The sequence below is a fragment of the Notothenia rossii genome, assembly GCF_949606895.1.
Source record: "Notothenia rossii genome assembly, chromosome: 3".
Taxonomy (NCBI): domain Eukaryota; kingdom Metazoa; phylum Chordata; class Actinopteri; order Perciformes; family Nototheniidae; genus Notothenia; species Notothenia rossii.
In genome coordinates, this window is record NC_136901.1 from 35672329 (window position 1) to 35694805 (window position 22477).

Here is a 22477-nt window from a genome sequence, read left to right on the forward strand (position 1 = left end):
AAGCTGAGTAAAGAAGTTGTAGGTGTGTGTTGCTTAAAAATCTCTAGCAGGTCCTTTGTTTTATTTACCTGCTTTGAGTTCTGCCTCCACATCCGCTCCAGCTACAGTTAAGATGTCTTTGCACACACCTGTAGGATAACCATACATTTTAAAATCAGTGAAGGGATGTAACTGTTCTCCCTTTTTTAAAGCATCATTAGTTCTCACTCACCGTTCTGGAAGTCAACGAAGTCGGTCGTGTTCACCACAGCATCCGTCCTCTCATCAGTGATGTCACCAAACACCAGTTGTAGTTTAACCCCGCCGCCCACTGTCATCGAGATGTCATCAAGGTCACTGGTGAGGGACCTAAAGATTGCTAAAACAAACAATGCCCAATATATATTTAATGTGTGTCTGATGTTTAATCTTGGCCATTGCGGATGGAAATGGTGAACAATGTACTTGCTAAATACTTAGTTAAACCGTTTACCTTGTCCTCCCTGGTTCACATTCAAGCCAGGATGCCTGTAGACGTCTTGGTAGCACTGTAAATAAAAACAGCAGCATTAAACACTTCATTTCAGAAATCATGCATCTTAAAACCAAGTGATCATAGTCACCTCCTCAGAGTCAGGGTAGCCTTGTTTAATGACGATCTGGATGGTGGTGAGAGATCCAGAGGACGCAGATAATCCAGGCTGGCAAATGTTCTCCATAAGCACTTGAATGGCCTCTTTCATTGGGTATTTTAAAACAACTCCGGGTCCAATGACTGGAAAGGCAACTGAGCTATAGCCCTGCTGTACGCAAAGGTCCAAGCATCTCTTCAGGCCATTACCAAGCGCCTGCAAAACAAAAATCAGAAATGTTGTTCATGTCAATAGATACCCCTGCATTGCACAACACTTTCTGTGCTTCTATATTTAAATGGTCGGTTGTAAATAGCAACATTTATGAAATACAGGTTTTATTTTCCATTAATTAGCCAGATTCTTTGTTCTAATTCATGGCATTTGAATGCATCACATGAGTTTGAACTCAGCCTTTGCCCGCACCTACAACAATATTAAATCCACCAAGTATTTCACTTTACCTTCACACTCTGCCCTCTGACTCCATCCCATGGCAAGCACTCGATGAAGAAGAGCTTGGAGCAGCCCAGAGATGGAAGCGCGTCCACCTGCAGGACATCACCAGGGGCAACGGTACAATTAGCTGCCACCGAGTCAAACTTTGACTTGATTGCATTCCCGGCTTTTTTAAACAGACATTTACCAATCTTAGTAGAAGGGAGGTTCTTGTTGAGCATGGGGACAACCAACACATTCACCTGTGGAAACAATGTGGATTAATATCAATGTGAGTGGTTGTATTGCTGATTTCATTATTCTAATTAAAGTTAAGCGGAAATGTTCAAACCTGAGCATCTATCAGACTGCCAAGCTTGATCTCCAGGCTCGTCTTTATGGCCACATTGCTTCCAAAAGTATTGCAGCGCAATCTGGGGAGGGCTCCGGGTGCCAAGCCGCTGGTTACAGGGCTGCTGATGCTTCGTGGTTTACTTTGCACATTTGCCGAATGCACACCTTGTTGTTCCTTGACGATAACCTGAAATGAGCTCTCTACCAACTCCTTGCCCACTTTACCTTCTGCTTGGAAGTACTGCAGAGCCCCCGGTCCATCCAGAACCAAAGTGTCGGAGGTCAGGCTAGCTAGAGCTGACATTAGATCCTGCTTGGCCTCTTTGACCAGACGACAGGGACCAGACACAAGCACACAAGGGTGTGGGGAAAGTGAGGCTTTCAAGGTGACTTTGTTCTGCTTCATACCAATCATTCCTAAAATCTTATCAAAACATTCAAGCAGATCAGGATTCGGTAGGTTTAGAACTTCTTGTGTCCCGATTTGATTGATCTGGTCATGCAGAACATCTTTGAGCTTATTCACATTTTCTCTGTAGCCCACCAGTCGTACTTTGGTGTTTGGGGTTCCACCGGTTCCTGGGATGAAGCTGACGTCCACTCTGAACTCTCGAGAGTTAGCTTCGTTCTTGGCTTTGAAGAGGATTTCCTTTAATCCATCTAGATCTGGGGGTGCAGCTAGAGCCCCCTTCAGCTCGACATTGGCCACATCAAAGTCTCTCTCCAGCGTGGCCTCAGCCTCATCGAGGGCATCGGAGGACAAACTGGACATGACCAGCTCGGACCCAACCTCCAGGGAAACAGGATTTCTGAGTCTCTTCTGGAATCGAGTCTGGTACTTGGATACGGCACCGCTGGATCCTATAAAGGTCATCAGGGCTGTGGATAGTTTAACTCGCTCTTCCTTTACTTTTTTCTTCAGGTCCTCAAGTGTGTTGGCTCCTGACTGCACCTCTTTGTCAGGCCCCTCTAATGTCACCATGGCGCTGCCTATGTTGATCTTAACTTCTGGGTATTTTGCGCTCATTTCTCGTCTAAACTCTTCTTCTACCAGCTTGAACAGCTTCTCCACAATTGGTAACTCCTTCCGGGTTGGCAGGCTCTTTTCGAGGACTGCTATTTTCTCATGCACAGCCTCAGTTTCTCCCACAACCACTGGATAACCGCCCTCTCTGTACACTTTAATATCGTCTGTCACAAAGGAGAGGTCCTGCAGTAGGATTTTGGCTTTTTTCGGCTCAACCACATGATAGCAGAGGTAGCTCTCAGGGAAATTGATCAAGACTCGATCGACCTGTAACTCCCACTGCTCTGCAGCCCCAAAAGCTCCTCCAGGTCCCTTTTCAATATCCCCCCTTACCACTGCCTCCTCCTCCTCAAAATCTAACTCTACTTGGCAGCCGATACATGAGAGTTGTTTCTTTAATAATTTGTATGCTTTAGGATTGTCTCTCAGGAAAAACATGAGGAAAATATCTAGTTTGAATATCTTCTTAAGGCCTTTTGTGTTGACTTTGGTGGGTGTCTGAAGCAAAAAAGAACATTAAAAAAATGATTAATTCACATTATTACATGGCTTAGTTGAATACTCGATTATGATTGGTCAATTCAGAACACGTGACACGTTAATCCAGAAGTAAGACAACAGGGACAGGGACAGACATCAAACGGCAAAACATATTCAGTTGCAAGTTACTTTGGCATTAGGGCAGGGATATCTAGATACTTTCCAAGGTTTTACATAATGAATTGTGCTACTTTTAAAGCAAACAAGGATGTTTTCAAATCTGTAATCAAAAAGCTCCTCAAAAGCGCTATCAAAGCCGTTCCTGCTGTTGCTACGTAGTTCAAACGTTATCAATGGACTATTTTTCTTAGCGGATGCATGTCATTTTAAATCAATAAAAGTATTTTTGAAATCAATAATATTATTTTTGAAATCAATAAAACATTTTCGAAATCTATAAAAGCATTTCAATTAATATTGGGAGTCGTTACGTTACTTTGTTGAGAATGTGGCCTTGTAATAAGCGGGATAATGTGCAGCCACGTGGTCATTCTGGGGAAAAGAACACCCTTCATGCTGAAACAGATGTGTGTACTGCTTATATTTCCAGTTACTTCATGTATCTGGAAAACTCTTGAAAACTCTTGATCACGGCAACTGCCTGACGTTGTAATCACACGTTACTACAGCTTAAGCACTCACAAACTCTCCTTCTCTTAGCGACTGTTACTCCACAGTTGCCTACACTCTTTTCGGGTTTGCTAACGGTAGCTACTTTAGCTTGATAGCTAGCCATGGCTCTTTCCCCACCCTCGGGTGCTATTTCCTGCTCTAACTGTCTCATGTTTGGTTACTGCCCTACCTCCTTTACTGGTACCGATACATGTGTTAAATGTAGTATAGTTGTTAGGTTGGAGGCGGGAATCATAGCCATAGAAGCCCGGCTCCGCATCTTAGAAAATAACTCAGCTACATTAAAGCCCATGTTAGCCGGTGCGGACCGGCAAAAGGTAGCTCCTCTTAGCCGTCCCCCGGCAACTCCCGAGCAGCAGGGAGAATGGGTGACTGTTCAGAAGGGGCATAACGCGAAACCCGCAGGTCCCCACCAACCCGTTCACGTATCTAACAGATATTCCCCACTCAGCGAGACACCCGCTGAGAAGCCAACTCTGGTTATTGGTAGCTCTATTATGAGACACGTGAATTTAGAGACCGAAGCGTCCACAGTCACATGCATTCCGGGGGCCAGAGCGGGCGACGTTGAGGCGCATCTTAGACTGCTGGCTAAAAATAAACGTAAATACAGTAGGATTGTTATTCACGTCGGTGGTAATGATGTTCGTTTACGCCAATCAGAATGCACCAAACTTAATGTGGCGTCGGTGTGTAGTTATGCTAAAACAATGTCGGACACCGTAATCTTCTCTGGTCCCCTCCCCAATCTGATCAATGATGACATGTATAGCCGCATGTCATCATTTCAGCGCTGGTTGTCTTGGTGGTGCCCAGCAAACAATGTGGGCTTCGTGAATAATTGGACAGCCTTCTGGGGAAAACCTGGTCTGATTAAGAGAGACGGCATTCATCCTACTTTGGAAGGTGCAAATCTCATTTCGGCAAACATTTCAGGGCTCTGTGGACTTAATCCATGACAAACTGGAGTTGAGACCAGGAGGCAGAGTCGCAGTCTTACACGCTTCTCTGCGCTCTCTCCTAGGCGGTCATCCATAGGAATCCCGAACCCAATAAAATACCCAATATTAACGGTGTGTGTGTCTGCCCAAGGACAATTTAAGGTAAAACCTAATAGAGGTGTCATACATAATAACCTAATAAAAGTAAATGTAACAACTACTACAGTGCAACAAAACAGGAAGATTAAATGTGGTCTCTTAAACATAAGATCTCTAGCATCTAAAGCAATACTGGTAAATGATTTAATATCAGATTATAATATTGATATATGCTGTCTCACTGAAACTTGGTTGAGACATGAAGAATATGTCAGCATAAATGAGGCCACTCCACTCAGCCATATCAATACTCATATTGCCCGAGGCACGGGCCGAGGAGGTGGAGTTGCAGCAATCTTTGACTCAAGTTTACTTATCAATACTAAACAAAAATTAAATTATACCTCCTTTGAAAGCCTCATTTTCAGTCTTACGCATCCGACCTGGAAAACTTTGCAGCCAATCTTATTTGTTACAGTGTACCGTGCACCAGGTCCTTATTCAGAATTCTTATCAGAATTCTCTGAGTTTTTATCAGCTTTGGTACTTAAAACAGATAAAGTAATTATCGTAGGTGACTTTAATATTCATGTTGACGATGATAGAAATAGCCTTACTGTTGCATTTAACTCTATATTAGATTCTGTTGGTTTCTGTCAGAGTGTAAATAAACCAACCCACTGCTATAATCACACTCTTGACCTTGTTCTGACTTATGGTATTGAAATTGAGCAACTATTAGTCGAACCGCATAATCCTGCTTTATCCGACCATTTCTTAGTAACTTTTGAAGTACTGTTACTAGACTACAAAGCATTAGCCAAAAGCTCCTGCAGCAGAAACCTATCTGTTAGTGCTATAGCCAAATTTAAGGAAGAGATTCCACCAATACTTAACTCGATAGCATGTCTGCATGTAGGGGAGGAAACTTATACAAAATGTACACCACCCCAAATTGATCATGTTGTTGATAGTGCTACAGATGCGCTGCGAATAAAATTAGACTCTGTTGCTCCTTTGAAAAAGAAGAAAATAAAACAACATAGATTAGCTCCATGGCATAATGCCGAAACCCGCAAAATAAAGCAAAAGTCGAGACAACTTGAAAGGATATGGCGTTCCACTAAACTTGAAGAATCTCGTTTAATTTGGCAAATTACACTCAATGAATATAAGAAAGCACTGCGTAAAGCGAGAGCAGCATACTACTCTTCATTAATAGATGAGAATAAGAATAATGCAAGATTTCTTTTCAGCACTGTAGCCAGGCTGACAGAGAGCCACAGCTCGACTGAGCCTTCTATTCCCATAGCACTCAGTAGTAATGATTTTATGTGCTTTTTTAACGATAAAATTGTTACTCTTAGAAACAAAATCAATGACCTCTTGCCTTTAACCAGTATAGTGTTATCAACAGCTCCCGGAAACGTAAGTTCTAATATTACACTAGATAGTAAACTAGAATGCTTTTCAGCCATAAACCTTGAACAATTAAATTCAATGATTCTCTCTTCTAAACCATCAACGTGTATCTTAGACCCGATTCCAACTAAGCTGTTAAAATAAGTTTTTCCATTAATTAGCACTTCTTTATTAAATATTATGAATATGTCTTTATTATCAGGCTATGTTCCACAATCATTCAAAGTAGCAGTGATAAAACCGCTTCTTAAAAAGCACAACCTCGATCCAGAGGTTTTAGCCAACTATAGACCTATTTCTAATCTTCCGTTCCTCTCAAAGATTCTTGAGAAAGCAGTCGCAAAACAGCTGTGTGATTACTTAAAAAACTGATTTATTTGAAGATTTTCAGTCTGGCTTTAGAACACAACATAGCACAGAGACAGCTCTGGTTAAAGTCACAAATGACATTCTAATAGCCTCTGACAAGGGACTTGTCTCTATTCTTGTCTTGCTCGATCTTAGTGCTGCATTTGATACTATCGACCATGATATCCTATTGCAAAGACTAGAGCACTTAGTTGGCATACAGGGAACTGCTTTAGGCTGGTTTAGGTCCTATCTATCTGAACGCTCTCAGTTTGTACGTGTCAACGATGAATCTTCCATGCAAACCAAAGTTAGCCATGGAGTGCCACAGGGCTCAGTGCTTGGACCTATTTTGTTCACCCTATATATGCTTCCGTTAGGCAATATTATAAGGAATCATTCTGTAAACTTTCATTGTTATGCGGATGATACTCAACTATATTTATCAATCAAGCCTGATGAAATTAATCATCTAAATAAAATTCAAGACTGCCTCAAGGACTTAAAAACGTGGATGACCTTAAATTTTTTGATGTTAAACACGACCAAAACTGAAGTTATTGTACTTGGCCCAAAGAATCTACGAAACAAATTATCTAAAGATATATTAACTATGGATGGCATTAATTTGGCCTCCAGTGAGACTGTAAGGAATCTTGGTGTTATATTTGATCAGGATTTATCCTTTAACGCCCACATAAAATCAATTTCAAGGACCGCCTACTTCCATCTACGTAACATTGCAAAAATCAGGCATATCTTGCCTCAAAACGATGCAGAGAAACTAGTCCATGCATTTGTTACTTCAAGGCTGGATTATTGTAACTCCTTATTATCAGGGTGTACCAAGAAGTCAGTCAAATCGCTTCAGCTGATTCAAAATGCTGCAGCTCGTGTACTAACCAGAGTTAGGAAAAGGGACCACATTACTCCTGTTCTGGCTGCCTTACACTGGCTCCCTATAGAACACAGGATAGAATTTAAAATTCTTCTTCTCGCCTACAAAGCCCTTAATGGGCAGGCGCCATCTTACCTTAAAGAACTCATTATACCCTATTGTCCTACTAGGGCATTGCGTTCCAAGAATGCAGGGTTGTTGGTTGTTCCTAGAGTCTCTAAAAGTACAATGGGAGCCAGAGCCTTTTCTTATCAAGCTCCACTTTTGTGGAATCAGCTTCCAGTTTGTGTTCGGGCGGCAGACACCCTATCCGTTTTTAAGAGTGCGCTTAAGACCTTCCTTTTTGATAAAGCTTATAGTTAGGGCTGATTAGATTCAGCCCCTAGTTTTGCTGATATAGGCTTAGTTTGTCGGGGGACATCTTACTTCTTCCTTCTCTCTGTCTATACCTGTGTACTCTCATGTTCCGATTAACCCAGCTTCCCCAAATGTCTTTCTTTTTGGTGTCTATATACGCCGGGATCCGGAGTCATGGATGATCCTGCGGTCCTGTGTCATGGATTGCGAGTCCTGGATCTTGAGTCGTGGCTGTGGTCCTGGATCATAAGTCCTGGATGGATATACTCATGGATTCATCTTCCTATTATACACACATGCATTTCCAAACATTTGGACTACCTATGTTGCAAATGTATTATCTTTTCAATTTACACACGGCATCTATTGCACGTCTGTCCGTCCTGGGAGAGGGATCCCTCCTCTGTTGCTCTCCCTGAGGTTTCTCCCATTTTTCCCTTTAAACTGGGTTTTCTCTGGAAGTTTTTCCTTGTACGATGTGAGGGTCTAAGGACAGAGGGTGTCGTATTGTCATACTGATATTCTGTACAAACTGTGAAGTCCACTGAGACAAATGTAACATTTGTGATATTGGGCTATATAAATAAACATTGATTGATTGATTGATCAACCAAACACCAGTTACCTTCTTCTCAGAAAAGTATAACCACAAAAGCATGAACACATTTTTTTATCCTTCTTAATTAGTGTTTAGCTTGGAGGTGTGCAGAATGCAAATGTTTTTTTAAGGTGTGTAAATGTATTTATAGTGTGTATTTTCCCTGTGTAGCTTCCTTCTTGTAGCTCTGGAATACTCTTAATGGCCCATCCACACGGCGGCGTGCGTTGAAGCTTCAACGCTTCTTCCCATTCACTTTGAATGGGGTGACGTCACGCTTTGCCGAACTGCATTGTGGTTCTGTCGCTTCGCGTTGCTCGCTTCAAAAGTTGACAAAGTACAACTTTTGAAGCTTCGACGGAATAGTCAGCCAATCAAATCATATGCCAGTACAAGATCTAGCCAATCTAACCGCCCTGCTTGTGTGTCCGGGGCGGAAGATTCATGTGATTGGTTGATGGTCGAGTTTCAGACACGCCCACCCAGGGCCGTATGCAGGATTTCCTAAATACCGAGGTCCAAACATGTGAGCGGGGTTCGGGGGATACCCCCTGAGATTTTGGGGATTTTCATGATCTAGTTAGGTGCTTTTTAAGTCCTGTGGGGGGTCACAAATGGGATAGTATATTGATTTCAAACCATGTCAGTGGGCTGACAATGTCAGCATAAATTATTTTTGAAAGTGTAATGCATAAGAATCAGTTGATTGTTACTATTAATGTTCTGGACATGCAGAAGAGGCTAAAATGATCACAAAACATTGTCAACATTCATTTTCCATGTCTCTCTCCTTTCCATAACCTGCAGCCTCTCTTCCATCTGTTACGGGTGAGCGAAGCAAGCAGGACCCAAATGAAGATAACACTGAAAATACCTTTATTTCAAGGATACATGGACAAACAGAACACTCCCCAGTGAACACTGTCACAGACAAACCACGAACCAACAATGACAGACAGAAGAAAAAAAAACTTAAATACACACAGGACTAATCAAGGAAAAAAGAGACAGGTGAGGAGGGAGGAGAAAACACAGGGGCAACAGGTGAACACAATCAAGAAAAAAGGTAGGAGGGAACAGGTAGGAGGGAACACACGCAGACAGAAAACCAAAGACAGATCTAGACAAGACAAAACACAACACAGACAGATCGTGACACCATCTTCTTTAGTCTCTCATACCTCATTCACACCAACGCAACTCCGGTTCAAGCTCCGTGCTAGAGCTTTCCAGGTTCAGAACCGGTTCTTCGGTTTAGCTCCGGTTCTTTTCACACTGCCCAGAGTCCGACTGGTGCATTGCGTCATCGTTTGCGTCATGATGTAACCGTTTGCGTGCCTGCTTCATAAAGTCAAACCGCGGAAACCCCTCAAAGCTGACACCGACAACAACAACAACAATGGCCGATTGTGCTCCAGCTTCCTCTGTACCTCTTCGGAAGACCAGATTCCCAGTAGGTAGCTGGTCTCTTCAGTGGACCACTGTTGCTTGTTAAGTTTCTCCATCGTTGTGTACAAACTGGATAAAACGCCGGCTTTTTGTTGTTGTTCAGGAGTTGATCCCGCCCCTGGCCCCGCCTCGACGTAAGCGTGACGTATGTGGTGCTTTTGCTCTGGCCGGACATTTTTTGGGGCTCGAAATGAACAGGATTCCGGAGCTAAGAGGCTGCTCCACTGCGGTGTGAACAGGAAAACCCGTTGCTTTTCAAGCTCCAGCTCCAAACCGGCCCTGAAACACCGTTGGTGTGAATGAGGTATCTGTCTTCTTCCTGTTCATTACTCTCTCTGTCCTCTACTCTTTCTCTCTGTTCAATCTCTCCCTCGTTTTTAACTTTTTGCTCCTCCTCACTTGTCGCTCCTGCCAGTGAATCAAAAGCAATTCAGCCATTTAGTTCATTTCACTTGTTTGTTTGCATTATTTTTTAAATTTAAATCTGTTTTGTTTGATTCTCAAAAGAGAACAAAGATGTAAGCAAATGGTGTTTTATACAATTGTATGTTATTATGACACCATAACTGCAATAGATGTATGTTGTTTTACAATTATGCCTATTGTAAATGAAGACTATTGTTATAGATAGATAGATATATAGATAGATAGATGGATAGATAGATAAATAGATGGGGTTATTAAGCCTACATTCTTTTGTGTGACTGTACTGTACCTGCAGTTCCTCCCTGACATCCATCACTTTCCCTCTCTCTTTCTCTCTGCCTGTCCTGTCTCTTCCTTACCAAAGCTGAGCTTTGACTGACGTAGTCTTTTCATTACATCTGAGTCAGTGTAAAAAGAAAACAATACAATGTTATATCTTCAATGTTTTACTCAAATTGAAATGAAAGAAAAGCATTACAACGTTTGTTAAAAGGTAATCCTTCTGACATTGGATGAATGTAATTAACTTTAGCTCTCTAGCTAGTTTATTCACGCAATTTAAACCAAAGTATAGCTTATAGCTGCAATATAAGTTAGTGTGCATGTTGTCGGACGTCCACTGACTAAGGTAGAGCGTTCACACAGGATCTGCTGGTCCTATGATGTCCTGATGAGCAGAAACACAAGCAGCCCGCTGGACTCCGATCTCTAGATACCTCATCACTCCTCCGCTGCTCCGATACAAGTCCGGGCTGCGGTGATTTGTTGATACATGTCGTCTTCTTCTGTTTGCTTTAACCGAGGCTATGTAGTTATGCAGCGCCCCCATTGGCAGTAAATGGAAGTACTACAAAGAACAATTGCAAGTGCAATTATTTCACAAGTTTTGTAAAGACAGCTCGAAAAATATTACCGAGGTCCGGACCTCGGTGACCTCAATGGTGGATACGGCCATGCGCCCACCGGCAAGCTTCAACGCACGCCGCCGTGTAGACGCTACGTAACTCCTCGATTCCACCGGGTCCGTCTGTCGACTGTTCAAGTCGAAAAATAGAATTGAATCCTATAGCACCCATTGACTAGAGTGGCCGCGATCTTTGCGAACGCTGCGGCGCACCTGTAACGCGGCCGTAACGCGGCTGTAACGGTTACCCCCTGGATTCCACCTAGATTCCACCGGGTCCGTCTGCGTCGCTTCACGGCTGCACCGCAGTTTTGGTCCGCCCTCCTCCGGCGTCATACCCTACCGGGCGCGTTTCAGGAGCATTTCAGAAGCGGAGCGTCTTGCGTGTCGGCTCGCAGTTTTTGTTGATTTGGGCATATTTCCTGGCTACTTTGTACAGACAAAGTTAATAATAATTGTAATATTCCAGTTATAAACGACATGAATCAAAGATGTGTTGCTGTATTTTAGTGGTAAAAAAATGCATTCATCATCATAATTATTCTATATATATAATTTATACAGTGCCTGTACACCGGAAGATTGATTTGGGGATTGACTGGATGCTCTGACCGGTCAACTATGCAGCGTCCACACGGCGGTGTGCGTTGAAGCTTGCCGGCGGGCGTGTCTGAAACTCGACCAACAACCAATCACATGAATCTCCTGCCCCGGATACACAAGCACGCGGTTTGATTGGCTAGAGCTTGTACTGGCATATGATTCGATTGGCTGAAGCTTCCGTCGAAGCTTCAAAAGTTGAACATTGCTCAACTTTTGCAGCGAGCAACGCGTAGCGACACTCCCACAATGCGGTTCGGCGAAGCGTGACGTCACCCCATTCAAAGTGAACAGGCAGAAGCGTTGAAGCTTCAACGCACAACGCCATGTTGACGGGCCGTTCTTGCCCGGCACTATGCAACGCCTCGTGTCGAAAAATAGACCTGCATCCTATTTTGAGCGGAGCCCAGCGCAGAGACGCTTCCGGGACGCTTCTGAGCCGTAACGCGGCGCATCTGGTTGAATAGCACCCATTGACTAGAGTGGTCGCGATCTTTGCGAACGATATTTTGATGGAAACATTTGCATATTTCTTCAATAACTTCCAGGTCATGTGACCTAATCACTCAAAATCAATGCTGACTCAAATAGCTACACTTGCTGCATAGGACACACCTCTTTGTATTGCATTGTAATACTCTAAATATTTTTATATTAATATTTTGATGGAAAAATTAGCTTATTTCTTCAATAACTTCCAGTTCATGTGACTGAATCACTCAAAAAATAAGCTATGCATCAAATAACTACACTGGCTGCATAGCACACACCTCTTTTTGTTGCATTTTAATACTTTACATATTATATATTAATATTGGTATGGGGAAATTAGCATATTGCTTCAATACTTTCCAGGTCATGTGACCTAATCCCTCAAAATCAGTGCTGGGTCAAATAACTACACTGGCTGCATAGGACACACCTCTTTTTTTTGCATTTTCACTCTCTAAATATTTTTATGTTAATATTATTATAAAACTAATAACTATGAAAAGGAGCTTGAAGCAAAACAATGGACGTGGTTCAGGCTTGAAGGTACGCTGGCTTGTCAAGTCATGGGAGAAGACGAACTGGTACAGGACAGGGGGAGACTATGGCAATATATACACACAAGGTAAGGGGCACAGGTGGAAACAATCAGGGCGGGGTAGACAATCACAAACGCTGGAGAAACATAGGGGCGGGGAGCACAGCGACCTGAAACTAGAGGGAGAATGACTTTTCAAAAATATAAACAGGGTGGCACAAGACAAAGGGACATGACAAAAGCTAATTTAAAGAATATAACTTTAAAATAATCTTTCGAGACATGACACAAAATATTAATATAAAATATTCAAAGTATTAAAATGCAATAAAAAGAGGTGCATCCTATGCAGCAAGTGTAGTTATTTGACCCAGCACTGATTTTGAGTGATTAGGTCACATGACCTGGAAGTTATTTAAGAAATAAGCTAATTTTCCCATTAAAATATTAATAAACGTATTAAAATGCATTAAAAAGAGGTGTGTTCAATCCATTTATGCTCTAGAGCAGTGGCGGTTTTACGGGGTGGCACGGGGTGGCAGCTGCCACCTCAGAAAAATGCCTTGCCACCCCAGCTGCCACCCCAGTTGGCAGCTTTGTTTTGAAAGAAAAGTTGTGGCCCATCGGACATTTATGAGAGAAAATCTCGAATGTCCGAGTGCAAGTGAATGCAGCACAAGACGCGAGCCTTGTAACCGCTCCCCCCCCTGGCGGAGCTTGGAAATATGATTGGCGGCGATTTCATTTGAACGGGAGGACAGCGCAAAACGAGAAGCATTTCGGATACAAGTAGACAGAAGGAATGAGGTATTTGCGGTCTCGGTATGGCTGGGGTAGGCTACAGCCATAACAATAAATGACTTAGCCCCACCATGAACAATTATGTTACAGTAAGCAAAATAAAGTCTGCCAACTCGCGCGGAGTAAATTGCACAGAAATCAGTTAGTAAGATTGATTTCAGTAGCCACTTGTCTGTAAATACCGAAGACTAGAAACGGTTTTGAAAACTTTTGTCACGTAGTGATCGTCTTTTCAATAGAACATCTTTGATAATGTCTTCTGGCCAATCAGAATCACGATAACGGCGTGGTGTTGTTACAGGAAGTCCCGACGGAGAATACTTTTGCTGTAGTACATCTCTATATACATCGGTACAACTATAAGACCCCACGGTTTGATGATTGATAGGTGTGTGGGCTGTCTTTCATTTTGACACACAGAACAATGGGGGCTATCCACCCTTATCCACAATGTAAAGTAATTCACACAGCCTCTTCCCTCTTCTGTCTGTGAGGAGCAGCAGGTTCAGCTTTCAGAACAAAGTAACAAAAAACTAAAATGGCATTCATTTTTTTTAATATGTCGTGGAGTAATAGATTTATTTATTTTTCTTCTCAAGAGAGTACCAGAATGTGTATTTTATGTTAGTATTTCAAAAAATCTCCTGGGGGACAATCCCCCCAGACCCCCCTGCAGGGGTTGGGTTTTCAGCATGTCAACTCTTTCACCTGCGGGGAAATTGCAGGATTGGCTCCAGGTCGCCCTTTTTATTTACTACAAGACAAATGTGCCTTTTTATTTCATAGAGTTCAATTTGGATTGAGACAGGGAAATAATCTAAACCTCACGCGTGGCGTTTCACTGTCAAGGGGAGTGTGTATGTAATTACATTGCAAATACTGACTTGAGCCCCACCACTGTATGGGTTAGCCCTACCATAGATTACCCAACACAAATACTCTGGCGCCGCAACTGTTTGCGGTCTACTATGACAGAGAAGAGCCTGTCAAGTTTGGCTGCACTCAGCATTGAATCAAAACGCATCATAGCTTTAAATCTTAATAGGTTTGTGTGGCGTTTTGCAGATCAAGATGGTGATCGCCACATTCAGCTGTTATAGGCATGCCAACTTGATGCTCTGCTCACGGATGAGTCGATGAGAATAATAAACTGTTTAAGAAGATGACCTTACATGTGTAAATATATTTTTCTTCTTTCTGGGGGTCTGCCCCCAAAAAACAGTTTCAAGTCCTGAGAAAGTCAAATAAGACGGTGTGTAAAACTACACTGCCCAGCCAAAAAAAAGTAACCACTTTGATTTAACTAGGCCAGTAGGTAAGGGCTTTCCACTGGATAATAACTGTAGCAATGTATATGTTTGAGCTGAATACACGTTTTTTAACCCTAACTGATGCAGTTAGTCACTTCTTTAATGTTTGTTATTTCTGATGTAAAGTCAAGGTTGTAACTGTTTGCAATGAAGTTGTGAGGCGCTGAACTGTTCCTTTGATTCTTTTGAATTATGATAGTAATTACTGGTCTTTCAAATTTGAAGGAGGGTGAGCAAGCATCTTGAGGAACGTTCATCATTAACTCCTCCAAAAAATATAGTTTATTTAATAATAACACTGAATATATGAATCATAACAGTGATTGACAGCTGATAGGAGTAATATGATTGTTAATATTATCATATTCATACAGACACACATTGATGAGAAAGTTAATTAATGTACTTATTGCAGCAGTCTGGATATTTGGTACCCCTGCTGGTCTAAGAGTTAAACCAACTCATTCAGTTAAAATGTATTAAATTACGTGTGCCATCTTATATATTTATATTTAAGGCTTTAATGATGTGCCACAATAATGTCACCTAATGTTATTGAGTTAAAATATCAATATTGTGGCTTTCCAAGTTAACATTGATTGATATGACTGCGATTAAATCAGCATATACTTCTGCCAGGGGATGCCACCCCTGAAATTCTCCTGCCACCCCATGAATATTTGTCTAGATCCGCCCCTGCTCTAGAGTGGATTTGTTTCACATTCACACGATCGGGTGAATTTATTAAAAAGAAAATTGTTCTTGTGTAATTGAAAAGTCATTTGTAGGTCCCTAAGTGAAAGCCTCGTTTCGCGGAGAAGATCTCCCCGTCGTAATACAGCCAGCAGCAGGGGGAACTGGCGCTGCTGGCGGGTCCGCGAATGTCCAACCCAGTCTCACATCTAAACGTCTAATAACTACGTTGGCCCACAATTTAGGACGTAGTATTTCTACAAAAACGCCTCTGAAATTGTAGAAAAAAAAAACATGGCCGACCTTCGTTTTTATTCTCGGTGGAAAATGCCTATTTTAAGGTTAGTTTGGCCATTAAAATGCGTTTTGATGTCATTTGATGCGAGAAATATTAGTTTTTATTTCAGATTATGTGTGCAGTGGATGTACATGATCTTTAGTTTGCTAGTTATTCCGAAGATTACTTCAGGAAATTGTGTCCATACAACGTTTTCATTGTTACCAAGGTGGTTGCTAGGGACGCTGCTATCGATATTATTTCTGTTATGTTGTGTAACTGTTTAATGGTGTTATCTTTATTGCTACCCCCTTCCCCGTCAATGTATAGTGTTGGTCCACAGCGCAAACGTATTAGTTTAACAAAATCTTCATCTAAAATTGTGGCATAGATACGTTATTTTCCCCTGTGCAATTCTCCAACCCAGTCTCACATCTCACATCACACCGTCATAAACAAATACCGGAGCTGGCAGGTCTGGGAGGGAAAAAAAACATTTTTGACTGTTTGCGCTCATCCTAATTTTCGGCCTTGATGTAACAACATTCATAATTAAGTAAATGTAACACCCTTTTCACCCCGGTTACACTTTTAATTTCCCCTTTACGATGGGCGCTGTAAGTGATGAAAGTGGAGGGTGTTGGGTTATGGCTAGAAAGGATCCGTCTAGTGTAAAACTCTCGCGATAGTTTGCAAGTCACGTGGCTGAATGTTTACGTTTGGCAGGCAGCCTTTCAGTTACGATCGTTAACATCAGTGGGCCACAGCAAATGATGGTGAGAAGCTAAACCATCTATTAATTATGTCAATGACAGGGAGTGTGATTGTTGAAATAGGGTGTTAGCGGTATTGCTGTTCAAAGAATGAATGAATGACAACACTGTAGATCACCAACACTATGGTTTATTTTTTATTCACAGGCAAGTCAACGTTGTCGCAGTAAAAGTCCCAAGATAGCTCCTGGTGCAATACAATGTTCCCTTTCAGTGTTTTACTATTATGTCTGATGTTTCTCTATTAATATTGCTGCTGCATTAATGTGTATGTTGCATGTTACTGCTGTAGGTGTGTTTCCGAGCCGCTCCAACGAGAGTTACAACGAGAACGTGACGTCATATTTACACAAGACGGATCCTTTCTAGCCATAACCAGGGTGTTGGCTTATCAGGCGTCCGCACCTCACAGCAAAAGTGGGCGTGGGAGCGAGCAAGAGAGATAAATGCAATTTATGTAAACAAATATTTCCAAGGCACCCCTTTATAATTATTAGGATGAACAGGTTTGAAATCATTTCAATGTATACTATAGGACAGTAAACCAAAAATATCGTATAAAACTTGATAGTTAAAAAAATATGCATAAATAAATGTTAACTAGGTAAAATAAGATATAAATGAACACAAAAATAAAATAAGTTACATTTATTTATTATTGGCTATGGTAGGTTATTGGTTATGTTCACATATTTGGTTATTCAAATGTAAACCGTTCTTTTTCATATGGGTGTTTCGAGTTGTGCCCCCTAGATCTAGTCTCTAGTAATGTGTGCTTAAAGTGAACCAGACTCTCTGCACGAAGGAGAACGAAGCACGAGGCAGCACGAAGGTGCTGCAGCTCCTGATCGGAGCAGAGACACACGTTCACTATGCGGAAAAACGATATCCTGTTACAGAGATCTGCTATTTTAAAGTAAAGTCAACACATATCGACCCTAAATAAAGTCTATATTAAGAACGAGAGATGTTTTAACATATGGCTTAAACAAATGACAAATGAGCGAGGGTGATGACGTCAGAGCATCGTCCTATGTGCCGGGGCTGAGCCCCGGACAGCCCCGGCCCAATTTAACCCCTGGTTATATGTTTGTATGTATGCTATGCGCTAGCTTGTGCTACATGCTATTGTTAGCTTGTGCTACATGCTGTGTGGGATATGTGTGTCGTTTGTTTTATTTAGCGGCATTAACAGTGATGACATGCATATATTCCATATTTATTTATTGTTTACCTTTTATATATTTTTTGTCTCACAACCCAGTTCTCATGGGTTGGAATAGGTCCCACAAGAATAAACCCCGCATTTAAATCAAGACCTCAGCCTTGTGTCATTACTGGAGGGAGCTATAGATAGAATTGGACTGAGAAGAAATCCCCTCAAACAGGTTTGGCAAGCTCATTTGACTGTGATGTATATTTTCCCATAAACACCAAAAGGGTGGAGCTAATATTTGCATACCTTCGGTTGACTTGTAGATGGCTGATCCGGGGTCTCTGGGCAATAACTTTGACTCACATTTAGACATAAGTCGCCAGAAAGAAGGGAGATATTATGAATCTTCCTCTGCAACACCCTTTCCTGGTCTGTAGAAACACAAATACCAAGGTCTCAACAACATCCTACAACTACAAAGTATACGACGCATTAGTTGAACTAAATAGGATTACTCACCTTCTATTTCTTTTAAACAGATTTTATACGTGTTGCCTCCAGCCTTTTCGATCATCCCACAATCACCTCCACCAGAATCCCGTCTATTCTGAAAGTGCCTCCTGACTTTGTCCTTCTCTTTGTCTGTCAAATATTTAGCTTCAAAGAACAGTGGATGTTTGAATTCTTCCATTTTACCTGCCATTCTGAACTTCAAAAGTTGTAAAAAGTGTGGTGCTTCTTGGAAGGTGTCCGTCTAGAGCAAAAAGTCTAAGCTCTTCAGTTTATTTAGTTTCGCTTTCCCTTACCTTGTTTCCTTTTCACTTCCTTATGTATAAATAAACACACCTATTGACAGATTGAATAATGGCAGAACCTTTAAAGTGGGATTCCTGTTGTTAATCTTGTTCTGCATGAACCCTGATACCATTTACCGTAATACAGTCATGATGATAGCATTTATGAGGATGGGTATATGATGTTGATAAGACTAATATTTGGGTGAGGTGTTTTTTTTAGAGCTTGTTTGAATAAAAAAGTTACCTGCTGATGATTACTATTTAGTTTGTGAGATCATAAAGACTGAAGTTAAAAAGTAATTGAGCCGTTAAAACATTGAACGGAAAGGGCTTAATGATCTTGTAATAATAATAACAAAATTAAAACAGCCCTACTTCAAGAAGGGTCACTGAGGGTCACTGTAGGGCAGGGGTGTCCAAACTACATTTTGAATCGGCCCTCAGCAATTCTAAAAGTATAATGACTTAAGTATAATAAACTTCTGCTTGTCTTATATTGTACTTCTCAAATATATAATGTTAAAATATATTACACAGTATTCATGAATTTAATAAGCCCAATTTTCAAATAAATGCTTAGTTACTTTTGAGTTACTTTCAACAAAATAACCGCAAAAGAATGGCTAGGTATTTTAAAGGCTAAAATGTAGTTTGGTGCAGCTCATTATACATCCAGTGAAGGGCAATGTGGTATAGCATAACAACTGGTTAGGCCCTTAAGGCTACTAACAACTTGTATTACACGGCTTAGTTGAATACTCGATTCTGATTGCAAATTCTTAACATGTGACACGTTGTTAATACAGCAGTACAGACCGCTGTCAAGGACTATAATGAAGGTTGTAAGGAGGATCAAGAAAGAGAAAGGAAAAGAGGTTAAAAGACGGAGCGCTGGACGTCAGATAAATCACCAGAAGAAGGCAGAGAGGAAGTAAACAATAACAGGACACGGAATGAGCTCTGTAGTTTGTTTAGTATATGGTCGTGTACAGGCCCGGTTCCAGAACAAAATGACTCAGGGTGCATCTGAGATTACAGGGGGCGCAGCAGCAGTACTAGATTTACATGAGCAATAGTGGCCGGCAACAGCAATGAAAAATAGCATTGATGGTCCCCAATGAACAGATTAGGCATTTGTTATGTTTTGAAACCAAGCAAGTGAGAACATTTCAAGTGAGTTAAAAGTGCAATCCTGAAATATTTCATATAGTCCAAAGTGGACTGTGGCAAAGAAAAGCACAAAAGCTTAAAAACTGTACTGATAAAACAAATGAGAACATATTGTAAATCAAGGCAAATATTATTTAAACCAGCTCATGGTTTCAAATGGCAAACATTGAAAAGCAAAAGTATTATTAACACCATGTACTAAATCATCACTTTGGTCCCATCATATACTCTGGGAAGAGAATATTTACTGTGCTTGAAAACTGGATCACATCATCATGTGAGGTTGACTTTGTGACCTGGAGAACATTTCAGCGGGCTGCAACATTAGCTTGTTGATAAGCTTGGGATATGAGATAGTTTTGTAGCCATTCGTGGTGAAGGTGTGCTATTGTATGCAATATTTTTGACCCAACATTTCTACAGGCATGGCAGAATATGGCACTATTTTTACATTAATATTCTAGCCCTTGTCTATTTTTATACCACGAGCTGCAAAATGACCGCCTAACCCCACTGTACAGGCGGGTACTTGTTGAGATATACCTGGGCAGGCTCTGTTTTGCCGTGGTATCCTGGCACCTGCGAGCCGCAGAGGGGCTGCATAGTTTCGGGCGACGAAGACTACTGCTCCAGGGGCGAGGGCGGCGAGTCAGGCGGGAGTAAGCTAATGTCCACCACGGAGTGTAACGTGATGTCCCCATCTGACCTGTTGCTTCTGTCTGCAGTAGATGCAGTGTGGCTGGCGTTTAGTAATGTTTGCTTTAACCATTTTAGTATAAAGGATTATCCACAGATGTGTGTCACTGCTGTGCTGTGGAAGCACTTTGGAAATGATGTACGCGCAGCGGAGTAGGTCACGCGCACCTGACACAATTTGTTGTTTGTATTTTTCGCTCCGCTCTCTTTTTTGAATAGAGGTTGCATAACATTCAACTGCCCCTTACTGTAGATCCCGACGCGAAGCCTGAAGGGTAAACACACCAGGTTTACTAATCTACCCGCACAATTTGTCTGGTGTCGGAATGTCTCGCTTTGTTAGTACATTCTTAAAAAACAAAACACCATTTAATTTCGGGTTAAAATGTGTTGTAACTGCGTTACTGAGCATTGTAACGGGTAATATATTACCCACATTTCATTAATAATGCGTTACATTACTTTGTTACAGCAAAAAGTAATATATTAATGTAACGCGTTACACCCAACACTGGTAGTGAGTGGCCCAGCCCTTGGTATATTTTTCTGTATGCGGCCCTCTGTGAAAAAAGTTTGGACCCCCCTGCTGTAGGGTCACTGCGACAGACATTATGTCATTTGTTCAACACTTTTATCCAAAGCGACTTACATATATTTAATACTATGTACAATCACCACAGGAGCAATTTGGGGTGAAGTGTCTTGCCAAGTGAGACAACGACATACTGACTGCAGTGGGACTTGAACTTGCTACCCCATGATTCGAAGTCCAGCACACTCCCCACTGAGCCACAGTCCCCACTATCATTTACTCACTCACACAATATAAGTCGAAAAGTAGTTGTGTATCTGTAGGATTAACAGCTTATTCAGTGTAGCTTCAGCATTTATGATAACAATGAGGATAGTTGTAGGCGTAAGAGAAGTAAGCGCATATATATTTTATCTAGAAAATAGATTTATTTTTAGAATTGCAATTTGTTTAAAGGTGGGGTAGGTAAGTTTGAGAAACCAGCTCGAGATACACTTTTTGTTATATTCCATGGAATGCTCTTAACATCCCGATAGCAATGAATATCTGAAGTGCTTTGACAAAAAAATGGTATGAACTGAGACACAGGACACAGGACCCAAAAGCAGGACTCGGAGACAGTTGTCCAAAAATAGAATGTTGTTTAATAACAAAAACTAAGTCGTACTTTCCAAAAATAGAAAGTAGTTAAATAACCAAAACTAAGTCGTACGTCAAAACAAAACTCACTTGACAAAAGGTATAATTCTCAAAGTAAAGTTTCAGGAGTGAAAAGGCCCAGGTTCTCACGACATGAAACATAACAAACTGACAAGGGAACAAAGAAACACAAGGGCTATTTATAAGTGAGGAGGATGGGCACAGGTGAAAACCATCAGGGCAGGGCCAAGCAATCTCAAGGGCGGGAAACACACAAAGGCAGAAAATGTGGGATCTGGAATGAGAGGGAAGGATTACTTTCAAAATAAAAACAGGAAGTGACAAGATCAAAACACAAGACTAGAGTAAAAAACATAACTTAACCTAACATAACTGTCGAGTCACAACAAAAATCCATACAAAAATGTCATCTGTGGAAGCCGTAGTACTGTAAAAAGCACTACCAATCATTTTAGCCGGGCCGGCTAGAATAACTGGATGGCCTACCTGCCTGTCAGCCTTCCATCCAGGGCCGCCCCTCCCTACAGGCCAATCAGGCAGGCTGCATGGGGCCCCGCCTTGCGCAGGGGGCCCCGCCCAGAGGGCCTCAGCTGCTGTGCGCAGTTCTCCGCTCACCCCCCGCGAGAGTGAGAGGTGACCAGGGCCCCGTCTCAGGTCGGTTAAATTAAAATCTTGCTTCCCTCACTTGCGTCGTTTCCCTGTGTTTAGTCCCTCCCTCCAGGGAAGCATGGAGGGACGCAAGGAAACCACGAGAAGCAGGAAAATGAGTTTTAAGAGCAATGGGACGTCCTTTCCTCTGGAGCGTCACGTGAAGCGACGTCCGTTTGTGATGACGCCGCACAGCTGTTCGTCTGACAGCAGCTCTGTCCCCGTTATTTTCACAAACAACCCTGCCACACATTTACTGACACAAACATTTGTATCATCTGTTGTAGACCCC

General features: G+C 41.8%; 1 protein-coding gene across 1 annotated transcript; it reads right to left on the reverse strand.

Annotated features, from left to right (window-relative positions):
• Positions 1–25: 25 nt before the first annotated feature.
• Positions 26–20654, reverse strand: LOC307033125 (uncharacterized protein). The gene is made up of 8 exons (XM_079671421.1): positions 18202–20654; positions 17989–18113; positions 1402–2928; positions 1076–1312; positions 603–827; positions 473–527; positions 212–358; positions 26–128 (listed from the first exon to the last, which is right to left on the reverse strand). The coding sequence occupies exons 1-8, from the start codon at positions 18383–18385 to the stop codon at positions 61–63; spliced, it is 2568 nt and encodes an 855-aa protein (XP_079527547.1). The 5' UTR covers positions 18386–20654; the 3' UTR covers positions 26–60.
• Positions 20655–22477: the final 1823 nt, after the last annotated feature.